The sequence below is a fragment of the Agelaius phoeniceus genome, chromosome 4 (assembly GCF_051311805.1).
Source record: "Agelaius phoeniceus isolate bAgePho1 chromosome 4, bAgePho1.hap1, whole genome shotgun sequence".
Taxonomy (NCBI): domain Eukaryota; kingdom Metazoa; phylum Chordata; class Aves; order Passeriformes; family Icteridae; genus Agelaius; species Agelaius phoeniceus.
In genome coordinates, this window is record NC_135268.1 from 37,917,934 (window position 1) to 37,938,358 (window position 20,425).

General features: G+C 38.4%; 1 protein-coding gene across 6 annotated transcripts in view; it reads left to right on the top strand.

Annotated features, from left to right (window-relative positions):
• GALNTL6 (polypeptide N-acetylgalactosaminyltransferase like 6) overlaps positions 1 to 20,425 on the top strand; it is a 539,467-nt gene that overhangs the window by 439,122 nt on the left and 79,920 nt on the right. For all 6 annotated transcript variants that reach the window (XM_077177323.1, XM_077177322.1, XM_077177325.1 and 3 more), the window contains one exon: positions 17,975 to 18,160. In XM_077177323.1, coding sequence (XP_077033438.1) covers positions 17,975 to 18,160 — 186 coding nt within the window. The remainder of the gene's footprint in view (positions 1 to 17,974; positions 18,161 to 20,425) is intronic.

Genomic DNA, 20,425 nt, shown 5'->3' on the forward strand with positions numbered 1-20,425 from the left:
TTTAGTAACTACTATGTTTTGTTCATAAAGGAAGATAACTCTAAAGCATAGATGATTCAGAATGTCATGATGCAATCAGATTAATAGCAATACTCAAACTTCTGAGTTTGCTCACCACTTTCCTCCTTATCTGAGTTACTCTGCTTTGGTTAGTCAGTACTCATGCACTGGTTTTAAGCCATTGCAGTGATAAATTCTGCTCACTAATTGTATACCATTCAATTTTTCAGGTAGCTTTTACAAATGAACTTGCTGAATAAAAATAGCAGGAAGTGAGATTAGAATATTTTTACCTCTTACGGTTTTTTTGGTTATTAATGAGAGTTTTAAAAGTATTTCAGTACTTATCTCTTGTTGTTACCAAGGACTGCTCAATGCTTGAAGAGCTTTAGGATTCTGGCCATTACTTAAAAATTAGTTTATCTGACATGGTTATTTCTTGTTAAAGGATTTTCTGCATTTATTTTAGCCATATTTTTTATTGAGGACTCACGACAGTAAGCAATGAAACTTTTCTAAAAGCACCTGACTGACTACCATTAATTCTTCTCACTTCAGATAAAATGGCAGAGGGATCTTCAGAGATTAAATAAATGGCAGCCCTTTTCCTAGTGCTCTGCAACATGTGGCTGAACTGGGAAAATTTTACATTATGGAGAAAAATCTTCCTGCCTAATGTGTGCAATTCATAGCTGTCTGAAAGTTTTAATGTGAGGAATTGTTGCTAAAGCGTATCTTCATAACTTATCCTTGCACAGATGAATTGTGCAAAGTAAAAAGAACATGAATCTTTCAGTGAGGTCTTTTTGAAAGCAGTCTTTGCAGTTTTCCCTCAGCAGGGACATTTATAGGATCTCAATTATACTTGGGGAGAAATTTTTCAGTTCTAAAAGGCAGTAATTGAATTGCTGCCACAGGGCATACCATTCCAGGCTTCCTGTAAGTGTTGCTCTGTGGTAACAGCAGTCACAGTTTTCCAGCTGTATGTTGTCCTGCAGGAAGGTTGGATTCAAGAGCAGGTATTCCTGTGGCAATTACAGGGGGAAATGCAGCAACCAGGTAGAAGGGAAGTCATTTAAATGACATGAAAACTGAGGAAGCATAGATCAGTGATATAGAAAAAAAATTAAATTAAAAAAAGTAAAAATCCAAAGCCTAGACACCTGTATTTATGATTGGTGTTATGCTGTATTGTTTCAAACTGGGATGTATAACACAAAGAAAACAAATAAGTCATTCTTTATACAGAACTTTCATGACTGATGACAGAAAAATCTGAGAGAAATGATACTGTGAATCAGATGACTATTTGTGCTTTGCTATATTAGCTAAAGTTTTCCAGGAGAAATTCAGTGCAAGGTAACCGTTTTTAAAAGTACATATATTCACCTTGGGTTTGTTTTCAGAAAAAAATCAGAACATTCATAAAAATCAATTGTATGTTTAAAAGTGCCTGTGGCAGTACTATGAAATATTAAAAGGTAAAAAAAGTTCTGGGGAGTCTTTTTAGTAAGTCTTACATGACATGCAATCCAGTGCTGAATAACTAAGTGTTTCACAAAGTTACCGATAGTAACCATTCTCTGTTTTTGCTGAGGCAATCACCTCTTCAGTCAGAAATATGAAAAGGAAATTAATTTTAGCTTATAGTAATGAAAAATAACAAGTGTTGTCGTTTTTTCCTAAAACAGGGCCCACAGTCTAATTTTTTTCTTTAGTTTCATGTAAACATATCTATAATGGCAATAATGTAGAGTCTATGAATATATATTTAACTGACTTTAAAATCCCTCTCATTTTTTTTTTGCAATCAATCCATTTTTGCTCAGGAAGAGAGACCATGAAAAAATGTGAAACCTATAAAAAAAAAAAACAAGACTAAATTAATCAGAAGCATACAATAGATTCAAAGTTCCAGTTATTCCCTACAGATATGTTCAAAGCATAGGTGAAGTTTGGGAAAAACAAGCAAATTGGGTTTCACTGAAACAAGAAATGTCTGTAGCCTAACAGTTAATTTGGTGAAAACTCCAAAGTGAACAGAAATACTTAGAAAAACTCAGTCTCTGTATTAAATTGGCTCCTACCAAATAAATAGCCCTGAGTTTGAGTTGAAGCATTTGTTCTCTGCTTTAGCCACCTGAGATGGTAATTTGTTCACTTTTGTTGTCTAACCAGTCCCCAGAGTGAGACGGGAGCTTCCCAGAGAGTGAGTTTCCCCTCTGCTGTCAGCTCCCATCCTCGTGTGTATGCACACACAGGCAGAATGCCTGTATTGCTACTTGGGGGCAATGGCTTAAAGGCTTTGTGCTGCCCTGTGCAGTCCTTAGGCTACACTGGCTCACTGCAGTCAGAAATTTCCCTGCTACACCAGCAGCTCTTAAAGCTCCTTTTGGTAGTGACCTTGAGCCCTTCACAGTCCCCAGAATGAGATCCAGGAAAAGTGAGATGAGACAGGGACTCAGCTGGGGTCCCTCGGTACCTTAGCAGCCCTGGTGAGCAGCAGCTGTCAGAGAGTTAGTGCCTGGCTAGCTGAGGTTTAGTGAAGCTCATCTGAGCCATCAAATGTGGAGAATCAAATTGCTTTATATTTTATATCTACCTCCTGTTCTTTTGTATATACTGAAGCTTTCCCTGTATAGTTCACAAATTATCTGCATTATATGGAAGCCCTTTTCAGAAGATCTTGGCTTAAAACAAAGTGCATTTTCATAAATTTGATAAACTTATAAAGCAATTTCTTGTGTGTGTAAAGCTTCCTCAGTCTTATGGCAGGTACTGAATCTTACATTAACAAGCCCTAAGTCCCCTGGTAAACTGTTGTCTGATGAAATAGATAGCTCTGGTGTTTGGAGGCTGCAAAGGGCCTTAAAAGTAAAAACAATATTGACATTGACGAATAGATGAAATACTGGCCTTGCTGACTTAGTTGCTTTCAAGGTATTCTGGAGAGTTTTGCTGGAGTAGTTGCTAAACAAAACACACAGTAGGGTTATTGAAACAAGATATTATAAGAAGTTTCTAGGACATGTTCAAAGGAAACTGAAGTATTTTTGATATTCTCACATTCTGTGAGATCCTTCAGAAAGCCTGGTGTAAGTGTGCTGTTATATATACAATTTATATACAATTTTAAACGAATGAGCACGTATTTGTATCCAAGAATTAAAATGTACTGTTGATCTAATGCTTTAATTGCCTAATCAAGATATCACAGTCAGTTAACTTAGTGCAATTTAAACTGTATTTACACTTATGTAAATTATTTAATTATTCCTTGTTGTTATTAATGATGCTACTGAAGTAGTTTTAAGCCAGCATCTTATTATCTACCCTTTTCTCTGGTGATGTGCTCACCCTCCTTATGTGCTGCTCCACTGAGTTCAGTTTTTTGCCATCAGGAGTACAATGTAGGGGATGAGGATTTTTTCCTCCCAGGCCTGATTTGTTAGGTTCTTTAATCCTTCCCTGTAGATGCTATAATTTCCTTTTAGGGAGAGAACTATGCAGCAACACACAGCTAAGCAAAATGCAACTAAAAAAAACCAAATAGTGTAACTAAAGCTTAGGAACACAGAATAAGCAGCAGCCAATTTCCCATCAGTAATTGTGGTATTAGAGCTAGGGCAAGCTGGACAATAATCATCAGCTCTTTAAGCAAGTTGCAGGTATGGTCTATATTCCTTATGTATTTTACAGATACAGCAAATCAAGAAAAATAAGTTGAAGACACAGCACAAGTCTCATGTCCTGATGTGTTTAATTATTTTTTATAAAAACTGAGTTTTTATGAAAAAGCACCAAAGCACTATTGCTAGTGCTTGGCCATGCCACACTGGGTGGTCCAGAGAACTTCAACCTAAATGAGTCCTTCAATCTTTATTTCACTTGGAACTGAAATTTTCACTTGTGTAAAACTCTTACTTTAAAAAAGTTGTCTGGTAATCTTGATAAATGAAGCACATCACCTTCATACCAAGGGAAATTTCCTGTTGAGGGAGTCTCTTGTCCTAGAGAGAATTTCTTCATGGCAACCTGAACATGTGTCAGTGAAAGAAAGCAGGTAGCATGTTGTATCCTTCTTCTGAACGTCTCCAGCTGTTCTTCTGAAAATTGGGTTCTTTTGTCTGAGTTTTAAGTATTTCCCCTTTGGCTCCAAGCTGCAAAGTGAGCCAAATTACAGGATGTACTGCTAAAATACAGTGTGCTCTTTACAGCAGCACTAAAAGCCCAGCCCTACAGCAGAATGATAGTCTGGTATGAATAGAAGTCATATCCATATCAGAATATTGGTAGCTGGTTTTATTTCACCTTTTACTGATGTGGTATCTGCTGTTTTGTATAATAAAGCCTCCATTCTGGCCTTATTATCGAGCAGTGCAGGATGGCCCGGGAGCCCAGTCCTCAGGGGGACAGGGTGCCCGGAAGCTCGGCTAGCTCGAGGCCAACGCCGCAGGCCAACCCCCTTGGCAAGCTGGGTGATTGCCAGCTCTATATGGTATCAGCTCTCTTAGGATCTCAGCTCTTGCTTGCTAGGTACCCTGGCTGAGGCTGCAGCAGACGGCGAGAGAGGAGAAGGAGCGCCTTGGGCTTCCACAGCGATGTTTATTGTAAGGGAGGCCGTGAAGGTTCCAACGACAGCTCTTCTTCTGTCGAATGGGCTAAAGTAGGCCCCTTTTATAGGGTTAAGGGGGATCCAAACTTGACCAATAGTAAGGGTTAGGTAACATAGCCTATAGGGTTACAGAGATGAGCTTTGGGGCGGGGGTCAGAGAGACAGGAACTTATTTTGCTGTCTCAGCAGTTCCTATTGTCCAGTTCTCCATGGGGCCTTACCCAGGTCCATGGGGTTTACTGCAGTTTTGGGTTTTATAGTGCTCCTCTATTCAGCTTTGCCCACTGTAAGTTTTATTAACTCTTCTGTTATTTTTCTGTTGCTAGTACTTCCTTTCAGCTGCTTCCAAGAAAATATGAACACAGAAACATCACTCTAGAAAGAATTCAGAGCTCCAGCTCTCAGGTAGCTTTAAAATTAAGCTAAACACATTTCTTGGTGTTGAAGTGCTGTCACAGTTTACATTCCATAGTCTGATAAGCATCTACCACTCCAGATAATGATAAATAGATCTAGGAATGTCTTAGGTAATAAAAAAAGTTAGAAAATCTAGAAAATTCCATTTTTCTCAATTTTTCAATAATTTCTAAAAAATTCACTGCATGAGAACAGTTACAAAACTGGTACATGGGTCAATGGTGGCAGTTACTCTGTTTGCTTGTCTGTGCTTTTGCCTGTACCTATTCCATTTGTTTCCTAATTGTTCTATTTGGGCCTAAGCTATGCCCTTACAAGAAGCAGAAAAGAAGCAAACCTTTGGTAAAAGTTACAAAAAAATTAAACAAAACCTGAAAAAAGAGAGATATGTGGTTGCAATATTTCCATGGGAAAAAACTATCAACTCTACAGATCAAACTACAGCTAAATGCAAAAATACTTGTGTTTTTCCCAGGAAAGCCCTTGCTGGAGCTGCCATGGAGATGAGTAAGCTGGTTTTTGGAAAGATACTGCTGCTTGTGTAATTCTGAGTAGCTGGAGGAGGTTATCTGTAGGTAGCACAGTACATCTCTTGAAATGTGACTCACACAATGAAAAGTTTTTCCAAGGAGAATATTTTCTGCCCTGATTTTTTTGCATTGCACTTAGCTTGCTTGCAGCAGTAAATCTTCACATGGCTGGTTTTCAACTGTGCAGAGGACACATAGATTAAAAAAAAAAGTTTACAGGGAATGGCAGTAACTTTCCTGCTCCTTTTGTTGCACCTTTTTGTAAAAAACAAAACCTTGGTCTGCTAAAGGTGGGAAACCTCACACCAGCAAAAAACTGGGGAGAAGTGTGAGTGACACACAGTGTGTGAACGACACTTCCAGTTCATTGAAAAGGTGGTGATGAGGGGAAGATTCATAGAGTTCTGGTCAGGACCAGTGGAATGTCTTGGATCAGTCAAGATAATGACAGTCTACTGAATACTCAGTAAAAAGTGCTTTAAAATGAAAATTATATAATCTTTTGTTTTCCTATTCAGATATTTCTTAAATTCAAGTATTTCTATTGTAGATTTAAAGGGTAATTTTTTATATGTCGAGGAAATATCAAGGAAATATGAAATACAAAGGTGATGTTCTCTATTAAATCCATAATCTGCAGGCTTTTTTAACAGTAATATAGGTGTGACAATTGTGTTCAGAATTACAGCATTTTGTCCATCTTTAAGGATCAGTAAAATGCTGTAAAGCAGATATAACCATTCCAGTTTTGAAATAGCTTTACACTTTCTAAGAGCAAGAAGCTATGTCCATGGCAATGATTTATTTCTCACTTGATACTGGCTAGTCCATTAATCCTTTACTTATGACAGATATGAAAAGATCACTAGGACAATACTGTGTGTTTATCCAAATAAAATGTATAGCCAGATGTACCAAGCCTTGTGTTTGAATCTGGATTCATGTGGCTATCTATAGGAAGATGAAACAAGCCTAAAGCTCTGTTTTCCAGAGAGATTAGGAACAGTCCATGCCATCCTTATTCCTTGTACTCACAGGTTACTATATTACCATGAACTTTGTTGCCATGTAAAGTAAAAAATACTAGGCTATATCCTTTGTCTTTTGATGCTGCTAGACAGGCAGCTGTTTGGGTGAGGGAGAGTAGTGGAGGAGTATTCAAAATATGATGTATAGAGATGTGTGGGTGTAGTCTGAGCCTAATCCCTTTGTCATTGTAAGAAAGCTGCCTGGAGCTTGGATCTACTCATTAATATTCAATATAATATTTATTTATTTAATTAGTTAACCTTTAGGTCTTAGATGTTCATTTAATATTCAGTATGTCTTTCTCTTTCTTACCCTTAATGAGGCAACCTGCCAGACTAAAGAGAATGTGAAGAGCATTAGTGATCCTGCAGAACAGTTGTGACAACTGAGAGAGATAGGAAAAGACAGGTTGGTTCAATGTTTAAAACAAAGAGAGAAAAACATTACAAAGGAAAAAAAAGAAAAAACTCAATGTCTCCCTTTCTAAAGCTTGATTTATGTAGCAGCTCATTTATTTATTCTTTTTCTTGTTTTAAATAAAAAGTGAAAAGCGGATCCCTATATCCATGATAAAACATGGTGTTCTTGTTTGATTAATAGCTCACATTGATGTTAGAAGATGCCTAATTATGCATCAGTGTTTGCCTCATTATGTAGAGGAACATCATCATAGCAGATAGTCTGTGAACAGAAAATGGTTTCCTTTTTGCTAATTAATTCTCATACTTCAAAGTATGTAACCAAAACAACTCTTTCACTGTAAGATTTCAATTGATCTAATTTTGGAAGCAAACTGTTTGTCTCAAATAATGAAATGGGGTAAACAAGGTACCTGACCTAATCTAAAAAACATTACTTAAATTCATTGCTTTTATTTGCCAGTAGGTTGTCAGAGAATTTCCATGAACTGCAGCTTTCTGAAAACCTCTTCAGCAATAATAACTCCATCTTCTTTCACTGTGCTCCTCGATATAGCAGCAAGTGCAAAGGTTATGCAACTAACAGGGCTAACTTCTGCAGTTAAATGATTGAAACAGTTTTGAGAACTACAGTTGTAGCTTGGTAAAAACCAGAAACTTTTTCATTTCAAAGTATCAGAAGAAGAGTTGTATTTTCACTCTGGACAAAATTGAAAAAGGAAAAACTCTTGAAATAACAGCTACAAGAAGAAAATGTTTAGATGATGAAATACAGCAATTGAGAGAAGGAACTAGATACTTGCTTCATCAATAAGTGTTCCTGGATCTTATAAAGGTCTGCATTCCACCTGTAAAAAAAAAAGTCCAGTATTGCCAGGTGCTTTGTTGTAGGAAATAGAACTCAGGAGCTACAAAGGATAATTAGAAGTGTATGGCTCCATGCTTTTAGCATTTGCACTGCTAGGAATTTGAGGCTTCTTTCAGTAGGTCAGAGAAACCTCATTGAACATCTACATAGTTCATCCTGTTGCACTATGCAGAGCACGGGTAAATTCATCACTCCACAGGAAAGATTTGGTACCTCAGAACTCCAGTTCCTCTGTCAGAGAGGGCATTTTTAAAAAGAAAAATATCCGTACAAAAGTTGGAAGACAACTTTACTATATTCTTGATATAATATCACATTTCAAAGATAAGAGAGAAGATATTGCCCACGATCTCTTGTGTGTTTTGAAATCTGAGTTTCAAAGTGTATTTCAAGGGCTTATCTTATTTACATCACAAGTCCTGTGCACTCGGGGAAAAAACCTCACTGAATTCTTGAGGAAAAGGACTCACTTCAAGCTCTATTTAGGACCCGACCAGCCTGTGATGGTTAGCACGTAGAATGGAAAAGAGCTACAGAAGTACAGTGCTTTCAGTTAGTCAGGAGGTTATTCAAAGATTCTGTGAGTAGATGGCCATATTCCAATATCTTCAGATTAGTCAAGCCTAAGGTTTGCAACACTTTAGAATGTCAGTAGAATTACTCTGGGAAATAAGTGTTCCATGTAGGGAGCTGTACCAGAATCTGATGCCACTTAAAAAGTAATTATGTGTGTTCTGTGACTCCTATTTCCAGTCCTCCCAAGAACCAGTGTTACTGTCCTCTGCAAATATAAGGCCAATACCATCCTCACAGTGGTGTTTTACCAGTTCTCCAATACAAACTTTTCTTGGCATTTGAGAGGTTAAAAAGAGTGTAATGAGAGAAAACTCTTCTCTGGAGACAGCACCTATTGCAAAAGTTAGTGATATATTTTGGAGGAAGAACTAAAAGTATGTCAAAGATAGTTTTAGGCAAAACAGAGAAAATGTCAGTCAAAATACAGGTCTCAAAATCTGCAAGGCTGTTTGCAGTGTTAAAAATACATAACAGAAGTAAGTGCTGCTTGACAGGTCATCATTTACGATTTTTAAGAATCAATATTGTCAGGATGCAAAATTGTGAGTGTGAAAGAAAGAGGATAGCATGTGTGAGTAATGTATTGATCTCAAGGAAAGTTTATCTTTTATGGATTCACTTCCAAATAACCTTCTAATTGGCTTTGCAACCTGGAAGAAACCTCACAATATACTTCCCTTGGGGACAAATCACTGTATAAATACCTCTGTAGTAAACAGACCTGTTAAAAACAATCAAATTTTAATGCAGCAAGGTCACTCTTTTGACAGGTCTGTGCTACATAATTGTATTCAGAGAATGACCTATATGAAGAAATTCTTCCCAGTTTGGTTGAAGTTCTTTGCATCAGCCATGCTGCTCTTGTGGTAAAGCAATTCCAGGGAACAAAATGTTCTGCAAATGAAGGAGCCTGCTATCAGCTGTAGGAAAGACATGCTGCCATACTACAGTGCCATTGAAAGTTTCAAGAGCTACCTCATACAATTGGAGTTGGAATAAATACATTAAAAAATTTTTCATTGTTTCCTTATAAGGAAGGAAAACTTGGAGCTGTGTCAGTTCTAATAACCTGCTATCAAGCCAGCCCTAGATGCTTAGGAGGTGGTTTGATGTACTGTGCTGCATTACTGCAGCCTAAAAATGAAATGCTTCACTTCTTTTCCTGTTCAAAAACCTGAATGAAAAAGTACCTCAAGAGTTTAATGATGCTTCCATGACATCTGTGTAAGCAGTCACCGCAGCTCATATCAAGGTGTTGAATTACTTGAACACTCATCTTGTTGACAAAGACACTTCTCTGCTGGTGACAGAATGACTGGTAAGTCACAATTATTTGGGCTGAGGGAAGTGGAACAAAGGAGTAGCAGAATCTTTGAATGTCTCTATCGTTGGAGAAGTCTCAGCAAATCCAGCTTGCCTCACAGATTCTGCAGTCCCCATCACTCCTTTCATGACTATATGAAAGCCCATGTGCAGCAAAACAGATTTATTCAGAGAAGTTTACCTTAAAGTCTATCCTGAATGAAATCAAGCTGTATTCACCTGCGCTGTTCAGCCTCTTACTCTTAGTAATGCTGACCTTTCCAGGTTGTAGCAAAAGAATGTGCATTTACTATGTAGTTTGGAGATTCTTTCAACTTTAACAGGCTGTAGTTGAAATTGAACATCAAAATGAGGGTGCTGTCTGGGAGTTCATAGTCATTGAAGTGCAAGGAATGAACAGAACAATTGCATGTTCAGGATACTCTCCACAGCCTTGTAGTATATCATGCTAGGACTTTGAGTCATTATTAACATCAGAAAAAGAAACTGCATTTTATCTTGACTCATTATTAATATGAGAAAAAAGAGATTGCATTTTTGCTTGACTCAAGCCAGTTAACCCAAACATCACAGCCAAAATAAGTTTCTGAGTGTTTGGCACAAGTTTCTGTAAGCAGTGCTACTTCCAGATCAGCAATAAATACATGGTGATGTCAAGTGATCATAGTCTTAGGTGTGCAAAGCTTTTTGGAAGGAACAGGCAAAGCTTTTTGGAAAGAATGGTTTATCTAGGGCTAAAATAAGATGGCTCTTAGGAAATTGCTATTAAGTAGATACGAATTTTTCTTTTATTTATCAGTCTGTATCAGAACTTACCACACCAAATAGTTTCCACACTACCTGTCTGCTTCTGGAACTTCATTGTTGTCTGGAATGGCTATGGATCAGATGCTAAAATCTGTTCAACGGAAAAGTTCCCCATCCTTCCTCCAGATTTCCTTAGTCAGGACTAATTGGCAGAACAGCTTAGGTAAATACTGAGGTCAATGTTAGACACTGATAACCTGTATGATGAGACAACATGCCCTCAGTAAATATGCGTATGGTACAAAAATGGAGACAGTAATTGACACATTAAATAATATAGGAAGCTCAAGGATCAGGCAAAAGACATCTCATTAGGTTCAACAAGGAGTGGTAGATTCTTCACCCAAGTGAATAACTCCAATAACTCCAGTGAAGATGCAAACTGGCTAGCTGGTGTGATGTAAGGACCTGCAGAGGTCATTGTGGGTACCAAGTGAATAGGAGAATGTGTTCACCTTGTATCACAGGAAGGCAAACTGGATTGGGCTATGCTAGGATGAGAGTAATCAGATAAAATTAAATTATGCTTTTTACACCATTGGTTCTGCACAGAGCTGTAATTCTGCATCCAGTTTTGGGCTCTGCAATTCAAGGAGGACTACAGCTGGAGTCAGCTTAGCTGAGGACTGGCAGGACTGTCATGGGACAAAAGTATGTGACCTTTGAGAAGAGGCTGACAAACCTGGGCTTGTTTAGTCTGGCAAAGCAGTAGCTAAATGATGATCTAACATCTGCCCACAGTAACTTGAAAGGGAATTGCAGAGATGACAAAACTAAATTCCTCCTGATACTGGCAGATGGTATGAGGCAATAACCCCAGGATGCAGCTTGGAAGATTCAGTTTGGACTTTACAAAAGACTTATTCACAAGAACAGTAGGGCAGCAGTGGATTAGTTTACTCAGAGTTATAACCAGGGGACTTGTCCTTCTTGTAGGCTTTGACTTGGCTATGAAAAGTGGCAGCTGACCTGGTACAGACTATGCAATCATTCTGTGTTTAACCAGCACTTCCAATCAACCTTCTGCAAATAAGAAACTTAGAGGGAAACTAGAAGAAAGGAATATGATGTACTGAAATTCATAGGCTCACCTTGTATTCTGTATTCAGACTGATTGTTTTTATGGTAACAGACATACAGGCAGTGAAAGTAAAAAGAATGGCAATGCACTGGAGAGGGCTATTTTGTCAATTGCAGCACAAAACAAGGAATAACTGAATAACCATAGGCCACTCAGTTTCCTTTATGTATTTTCTGTCAAGCTTAAGTCAGTCATCAAAAGATTAAGCTGTTCTGGGAAAAAGATATGCTCAAGGCTTCAGGAAAGAAAAGGATGATATCCTCACTAATTTTACCTGGGAAGATAATCCCATCTTGCAGAAAGGAACATAATGAAGTGATGGAGGAGTTCTCACTATGAGAGCCATGGAGGGAGCATGAGTGTACTTGCAGGTTTGTCTGTGCATATTGGCACAAAGATCTTTGTTGCTAGCCAGAGAGTAAAAAAGATAGAGAAAAATCATCTTGAGGTGGCCTCAAAGAAGCTGGCCTTGTGTATGTTGCAAGGCAAAATAGCCATTTTACTGCTTTAATTTTCACCAGGAGAAATGGTGGTTTGTGTATTGTTTTACTGACCTAAGGCCACAGACAACTATAATTTTAGCCACGTTGTTTCCTCCCATATTCCTGTGCTGAGATAACAGGAGAGGCCAATATACTTTTTCTATTACTGTAAGGGGTTTTTTTGGATTATTTTCATATGGTTCATGTTGGGAATTCCAGAGCATGGAATTACATACCTCTCAGTCAATTCAGATTAGAAATAAACAGATTTAGTTAAAATTGTTTATCCAGGCATTTAGCAGACTCTGTTGCTGCTCTTCATTATTTGATAATTTGCCAGTCAGTGATCCTTAACAGAAATTGCTAGTACTTTTTGTACTAGCAGAAATTTGAGGTGCTACAGACGTGGAGAAGGGCTCTGTTACAGGCAAAGATTTGGGGTGGACTTGCCTGGCTGGACTGAAGTGGAGCTTAACAAAATGCTTTATTTTCTTTGTATTTTCCTTCCTTTTTCATGGTCCATACTGCAGTCAAGCACATCCTGAAGACCAGCTCTAGCTTTCATGTAATCTTTTAAGTCTCCCAGGCTCATTCTCAATAACCCCGGAGGAACATTTCTTGTCACATGGTAACATGGCTACTAATGTGATAATGAAATACTCTCTGTATGCGTCCCAACATGAGAGAAGAATTTCAGTTCTGCTTTTTACTATTACATGATTTTTTACCTGACAAAGGCAGAACCCTGGTTTCCAATTTATTACTGGGCACCAAATTAAGTAAATAGGTATTCTGCTTGAGTAGATCTTTAATTATTATGACTAAGCAATTGTGTCTCTGCTATTATTTTGGAAAAACTTCTCCAGACTTTAAATGAAGACACAGGAGGCCCATGCAGAACAATTACAATGGAGAATTTGTTTACAGGCTGCCACTAGAAGAGACATAATGCTTCCCTTTATCATCACTTGTCAGAGCAGTGACAGCCTGTAAACAGCTTGCCCATGCATTATTCTTTATCTGTCACCCTTGTGCCAGCTCTTGCCCTAGCAGGTGCCTGGCATGTGTCAAACTTACATTTCAGGGATTCATCTGATCAGCACTGGAAAGAAAAGTATGATGTATTTTCTTTTCAATTATGAATTAGATATTTGCTCCCATATCTAATGGAAGGGTCTTTGGCTTCTTTGTATGCAAAAAGTACCATTTATAGCTTCCTGTAGAATTTAAATACTGACTTCTCTCTCATGCCCAATTTTGAAAGTGGAATTTATGTAATTCTACTGAATATAAATTAAACCATCCTATCTCCCTGTTCTATTGTCATGGCAAATCTGTTCAAATCTGATTTCCTTTGGTAATGAATGGGCAGAATGTGCTGTCCTCTGGACATTTAAATGTCTTTTTATTACAGGTTGCTTTCTATTTTACACACTGCATTATAATTTCTTTAAAATAATTTCTCTAGAATTACAGTTTTGTGCTAACATTGATTCATGCATGTTTACTTGTCTACTTGAGTTTGCTTAGTTGTAAATGTGTATGTATAACATACAGGGTTTATGTGTGAGATGCTTCTTCTGCAGATTAGCAATAAAATAGTTGGGATCTGTGAGGAAATGCAGTTGTACTATAGGAAATAAAACATTTGGTGTTCTCTTCTGTGAGGGAAATTTATGGAGTTCTGTGAAAAGGGGAAGTTTATTCTAATAGGTTTGGTAAAAGACAAGATTTTAAAAATCTAAATTTGTTAGTAATCACAAACACTGATATTATTTTTTAATCAAAATGAATTTCTAAATGAAATATATGTTTTTAGTATTTATATTTATAGTAGAAAATACTACAGTTTTCTTTAAAACTGATACTGTTCTACTGTCTCTGGCTGTTACTCTGTGTTTATTTTTGCTTTTAGAGATTGGTAAAATTTGAAACAGATAGTGCCTCAAGACATTGTAGGACAAATTAGAGTATGAGATCACTTTTGTAATGATTTAAGTTTAAAAGATCAGTAGTTATGGATCCAAAACGAATTTGTTTCCTTCACCTTAAGATATTTTCATTCTCGCAACCATATTGGAGTTGGACATTGAACTTAAACACTTTGTGATGTTTTTATAGTTATTTTAGTTATTGAGAATTTTTTCCCAAATAAATTCCCAAACCATCTTCCTTGCCACATCTCAAAACTAAAGATAGAGTAGGTACTCTTGCAGGCCTCTATTTGACTCTTTCATGACTTACTGTTAGGATATTACTAACATGTAACTGGTCTATAAAATGTAGATACCATATGTCTCTCTAGTAATCCATATACTTTGGTTTGTATGTAGACCTGGTCTTTTAATGTCACTTGCCTAACTAAGCTGTATAAAATTCACAAGTCATTACTTTTGTTTTCTTCCTTACTACTTCCAGATATGTCTAAATGAGGAGGCATTTAGAATTCTGTGTAAAAAAGATGTGCAAATTTTATTTGTGTGTTTCGGCTTTTTTTCTACTCGTTCCTTAGCAACAAGGAGAAAATGATAAAATCATTCAGTCATTGGACTAATTAAATAGATGACAATAATTTTGGGATATGTAATTCTGGCATCAGAAGATGTGCTGGATGTTTTAATGCAGTTCTTCACAAATCAGGTGATATGCTGTCTAAAATGCATGAAGAGCTATCTGAGAGAGAGGGAGGAAGGTGGTGCAGAGCTTTTGTTTGTTCCACAGAATTGCAGCCAAAGGAAAAAAAAAATTAAAATTTGAGAGACCTTTTTCCTGAGTTTGCAAGGAATCTAAAGCAATGAAAGAACGGTATGAACTACCATCAATTTAATAAATTTCAAGCTCCAATACCACTAATGACAATCAAATCATATTATTCAACTCTATTGTTATTTAGCAATTGATATAAGAACAGAAAAGAATGTATCATAATTTGATAGTTTACATCATCTCTCCCTGAAGTGTTTTCCTGAGAAGAAAGGCACTCAGCTTTCAGAATTTGCTCACTGAAAGATGTGGAAGGAATGAAATTAATTCCTTTGCATGAGACTGAATTTCAGTGAATTAATTTGGCTCAAGACAAGTGATAACAATCAGAATGCTTTTAAAGGGTGCATTTGTATTAGTTCATTTAAACAGCAGTGGTGGCCATGTTCAAACTGCCTGCTGTAAGGGCAGTAACCATTGTGACACCCAGCTAGTGGAGGCCAACTTGTGTGCCTGCAGGCACCAGAGAGCCTACCAGCACCACAAACAATTTGGATTGTCCAAGTAAGGCTCCTGCTTCTCTCCATCAGAGCATTTACCTGCTTTCTTGGTAGCTGCCTTCACCTACAAAGAGAGAAACTGCCTAAAAACAGGAAGGAGTAAAGCAATTGTGTCTGACACGTAATGAAATTCAGAGCTATGTAGTATCTGGACAACTCCTCGATCAACCAGAGTGTCATCAGTGAGCCCATCTCTGAGGGTAGGCAGGTGATGATGGGGGATTTGTGCCATAGCCAAGGCATTTAGCAGCTGCTTCAGAGTTGGAGAGGTGTGTTCTGGCTGAGCAACCCAGTTCTTTTTTAGTGCTTGTCTGAGCAATGTGCAGCAGTGTGGCCTTGCTCTTGGTGCTGGGTCCCTATGCACCATTCAGTGCAAACAAACTGAAGACCTGTGGGTGGAAAAGGAGAAGGGTTAGGTGACCTTCGAGAACTGCAGGAAATTTCTGGTGTCTGAGGACTATCAGAACCTATGGTACCTAACTGATTAGATTTGATTTACTTTGGAAATATATAATAACCTGTCACTTTAGAGCTTTTTCATTTTTCATGGCTGTTAGATGATACAATTTACAATATAGAAAAAAATCCAGACTGACAGCCCTAACTGACTTTCTTGTATTACCTGCAAGGTCTTTGTATCTTTGTTTTTAAGGTCTATTTCCCTTCTTCTGTATTTCAGTGCTATGGGAATAGTCTCAATGGAGATCATAAAAACAGAAAAACAGTTCAATAAATATACACTTTAAACAGTTTTGCCTGTGGGCACAAAATGATCCAGGGCTTGAATAAACCTCAGTTCCGTCACAAAACTGAATTGTAGCTGCTAGCTAGAGTGAGTTAGAGTAGCATACAGGCCTTGTCCTGTGAATATGATTGGTCATACAAAACCCACCACTCAAGACACAGAACATCTCTTGGCATTGTTACTATTGGAATTTTAATGAGTGTAAATAGTGAAATGGGATGGGGAAAGGGATAATTCTTTTCTTCTTATTTAGGAATTTAAATGGGTATTCTACAGTCAGACACAGAGCAGAAAACTTTCTATATTCATCTGAATGTCATTATTTATGTTACTGTCTCAGACTTGGCTTTCCTCACTTGACCTAATACTTCTCCTGGGCAGTACAACGAGCATAAACCTCTATCTTGACTCATGATATCTCCAAAATGTTGTGTTTCTCCTCCCAGAAGCCCCAACCTGTTCTGTAGTCATTGCAGTGGGATGTTCCCAGTCCCTCTTCTGTGCCAGTGTGCATCAGGATTCCTCAGTATAAAGGACCATCCTGTGTAGTACTCTTCCACTAAGTACACATCAGTGTTCTGCTTCTTCCTTATCTGCAGGTAGCTTTGGAAAGTTGTATGTGTTTGTCAGCTAGGAAAATAGCAAGATGAAAATCAACATGTGGAGGGAGCTCTATTTCACTGGAGCTTAATTTTGTTTTTGCACAAGATTCTGTATTGTCTGTGCTGTGACTTATTTGCTCATTGCCTTAAATTTGTATGTCTGCATTATATACTCCGGGATACTGCTAAGTGGAAATCCTTTTGGCTAGTCCACAGCAAACTTCTTGCAATTTGTAATGGTGTAAGAACAGGAACAAGGCCTGTGCTGTCCATAAAAGTCCAAAGAATTAGTAGCTGATATCAGAAACAAGTATAACTTGACAAAGCCGTTTCCATGAGACTTAGCTTGCAATCCTTAGCATCACTAAATGTAGCTTTCAATTGTTTTAATTATTAGAGACTAAGCTTTTCTCTCCCTTTTCTCCTGATGAATGAAATTATCATATTTTTCCAAAGTAATGAGTGGCAAGCTGAGGTGTTATAGCAAAGACAAAAGATCAGGACTTGTATTTTAGATGTATTTAGGAAGAGGCAAAACTGTAGGGTGTTTTTTGTTGTTGGGTTTTTTTTATGATTCTTAGTGTGCATTTCTTGTCAGAAGAAAAAATATTCCCAAAGATGATGTTTAGTGATACAAACAGAACCAGATTTTGCAGATCAGAGGACCTATCAACTACTCTGCATTTCAGCCTAATTTTATTAGGAAGTCAGCTGTCTGTGTGCTTCATGCTGGTATCTAACTATTAAGCTCTTTCTTCATATCTGTTTCCCTTCCCATTACAAAAACAACCTCATTGTGCTAGTTTTATTTTTAAAATTTATTTCCGTGCATAGTACTTCACAATAAGTTCATATAGGAAACTTATAAATGGAAACTTGGAAATGTCACTGTTTATAAAATGACATGCCAGAATGTTTATGTGGCCCTGGGCTGCAGGAGCAAGAGAATGGATGAATATCCTGCAGCTGTTTTGGCCATTATACTGTGGATGGCAGGTTGCCAGTAACAACTGTGGCACAGTGTCAGTGTCTTCCTCTGTGTGATAAAAGAGAGAATATTTGCACTTTCTGAACCATCTCAGGAGGATTTATGGCAGAGTTTGGAGGACTTGAAGTGACTAAAGATGGAAGTAGATAAGCAGCTTGCAGGTTTTACACCAACCTGTTGGCTCCTCCAGGCCTGCCACTGCTGATGGTTTTTTTGCCTTTCTTTCTAGAACATTTGAAAGAGAAGCTGGAGGAATACATGGTCCGCTTTGCCAAGGTGAGGATAGTGCGCACCAAGAAACGGGAAGGGCTCATTCGGACCAGGCTGCTGGGAGCCTCGCTGGCTAGAGGAGAGGTCCTGACATTTCTGGATTCCCACTGCGAAGTCAACGTGAACTGGCTGCCACCCTTGCTCAGTAAGTGCGTGAGCATTCATCAGGCATTAAAAACAGACAAAAAACCAGTAACTGAAGCTGTGTCCCCCAGTAAGCTAGACATACACTGTGTCAAAGTGTTTGGAGTTCTGCTGAAGTTCTGATCTGTCTGAAGTGTCAGTGTGAGACAGAACTCCAAGAAATGTGAGCAGCTGCATTTTGTTTCTTGAGACAAAAGAATTTGTAAAATCTCTCAGTAATGCTTCAGCATATAGTAGTTACAATTTATTTTATTGTTACTACTACTAAATACACTGCTATATCTAATATAATGTTATGTCCTTGCTAAAGACCTGAAAGGGTTTGTTATGCAGGTATTGTACTCCTTCTTAGTTTTCCACATTGCATTAAAACAGTTTTTGCTGTAAATATATCCAAGGCCTCAGTGTTAAATCCAATAGCAATAGCATCCACAACAGGAAGCTCAGAAAAAATGATTTGCTATTGACTATTTTGCTGGATTCCAGCTGCAGCCAGCAAAGCTCCGTTAGTTAAAGGAATGGAAGGATTCAATTGTTGTAGCCTAAGATTTCACTTCTGGAAATAATGGTCTCTTTTCTGCACACTATATATACATGCAAAGTATATATGCTTTGCAAAGTGAGTGCTTTTTGCTACCATAACCGAAGAAAATTTCTGAGTTGCCTAATAAAGAAATTTGTATTCATTAAAAAAGTCTGCTGTAAGTACACAGAAGGTTATGGTTTTGCTAATTAATGGTTATTGTTCCTTGAATTCTGATGTTGGGACTCTTGGGCCACACAGTAAGCTGATAAAGCATTTGCAGCAACATGTGCATTCTTCTAATGAGCTATCAGTAGAGACCAAGAAAAATACTATTAACTAGTTTCTCTTCAGATCAGTAATAAGATAATACACAAAATTCCAAATTTTTATCCTTCTTAGCTTTCATATCAAATCATGTATGCAGTTGTTCCCCTTGTTATCTCCTTGCCCTCAAACACATCTGCATTTTTAAAAATAACCTCCATGTCTTCACGTAAAGCAGAAATGTCATAAAGGAGCAGAGAGAAATCCAAGTTGAGGCCAGTTCCCCTTGTTCTATCACTAGGAGAAGAGACCAACCCCCACCTCACCACAACCTCCTTTCAGGCAGTTGTGTAGAGGGATAATGTCTTCCATGAGCCACTTTTTCTCCAGGGTAAACAACCCCAGGTCCCTCAGTTGCTCCTCACAGGACTTGTGCACCAGACCCTTCACCAGCTCCATTATCCTTGTGTGAACTCTCTCCAGCCCCTCAATGTCCTTCCTGTATTGAGGGGCCCAGAACTGGACACACGACTTGATGTGCAGCCTCACAAGTGCCAAGGACAGCGGGACAATCCCTGCCCCAGGGACAATCCCTGCTGGCCACACTATTGCTGATACAGGCCAGGATGCCATTGCCTTTTTGGCCATCTGGGCACAGCTGGCTCATGTTCAGCCACTGTCAGACAGCACCTACAGGCCAGGCTCTTTTCCTCTGGGCAGCTTCCCAGATGTGCATCTGTAGGCCTGTAGCACTGCATGGGGTTGTTAGGACCCAAGGGCCTCAATTCTTGGTTCAGCCTGTCCAGATCCCTCTGCAGAGCCTTCCTGCCCTCCAGCAGATTGTCACTCCCATCCAACTTGGTGTCATCTGCAACCTGACTGAGGGTGCACCTGATCCCCTCATCTAGATCATCCAGAAAGATGTTAGAAAGTACTGGCCCCAGTACTGATTCCCTGGGGAACAACACTTCCAATCTTCCACCAACTGGATTTAACTTCATTCACCACGACTCTCTGGGCTGTCCATCCAGCCACTTTTTTATCCAGTCAAGAGTGCACCTTTCTAAGCTGCCACATTCTCCAGGAGAATGCTCTGAGAGACAGTATCAAAGGCTTTACTGAAGTCCAGGTAGACAATATCCATTTCCTCACATCCACTAGGCAGGTTACCTGCTTATAGAAGATAATGTTAGTCAGGCAGGACAGGACCAGACTTTCATAAACCCATCCTGGCTGGACCTGATCCCCTAGCCTATATGATCTTCCATGAGATAATCTGTTCCATACATTTAGCTAGATTTCACCATGTAAAAACCAAAGAAGAAATAGATTGGCATCAAAGGACTCACAATTGCAGCCAGGTTGCTGTTGATGTTGAACCCTCAGCCTCAAACCAGAAAACTGGAAAGATGAGAGCAACTGCATCTGTGCCCCTCTGTTGTCAAGAGGAATGAAATCTTCCTCATTCCACATCTA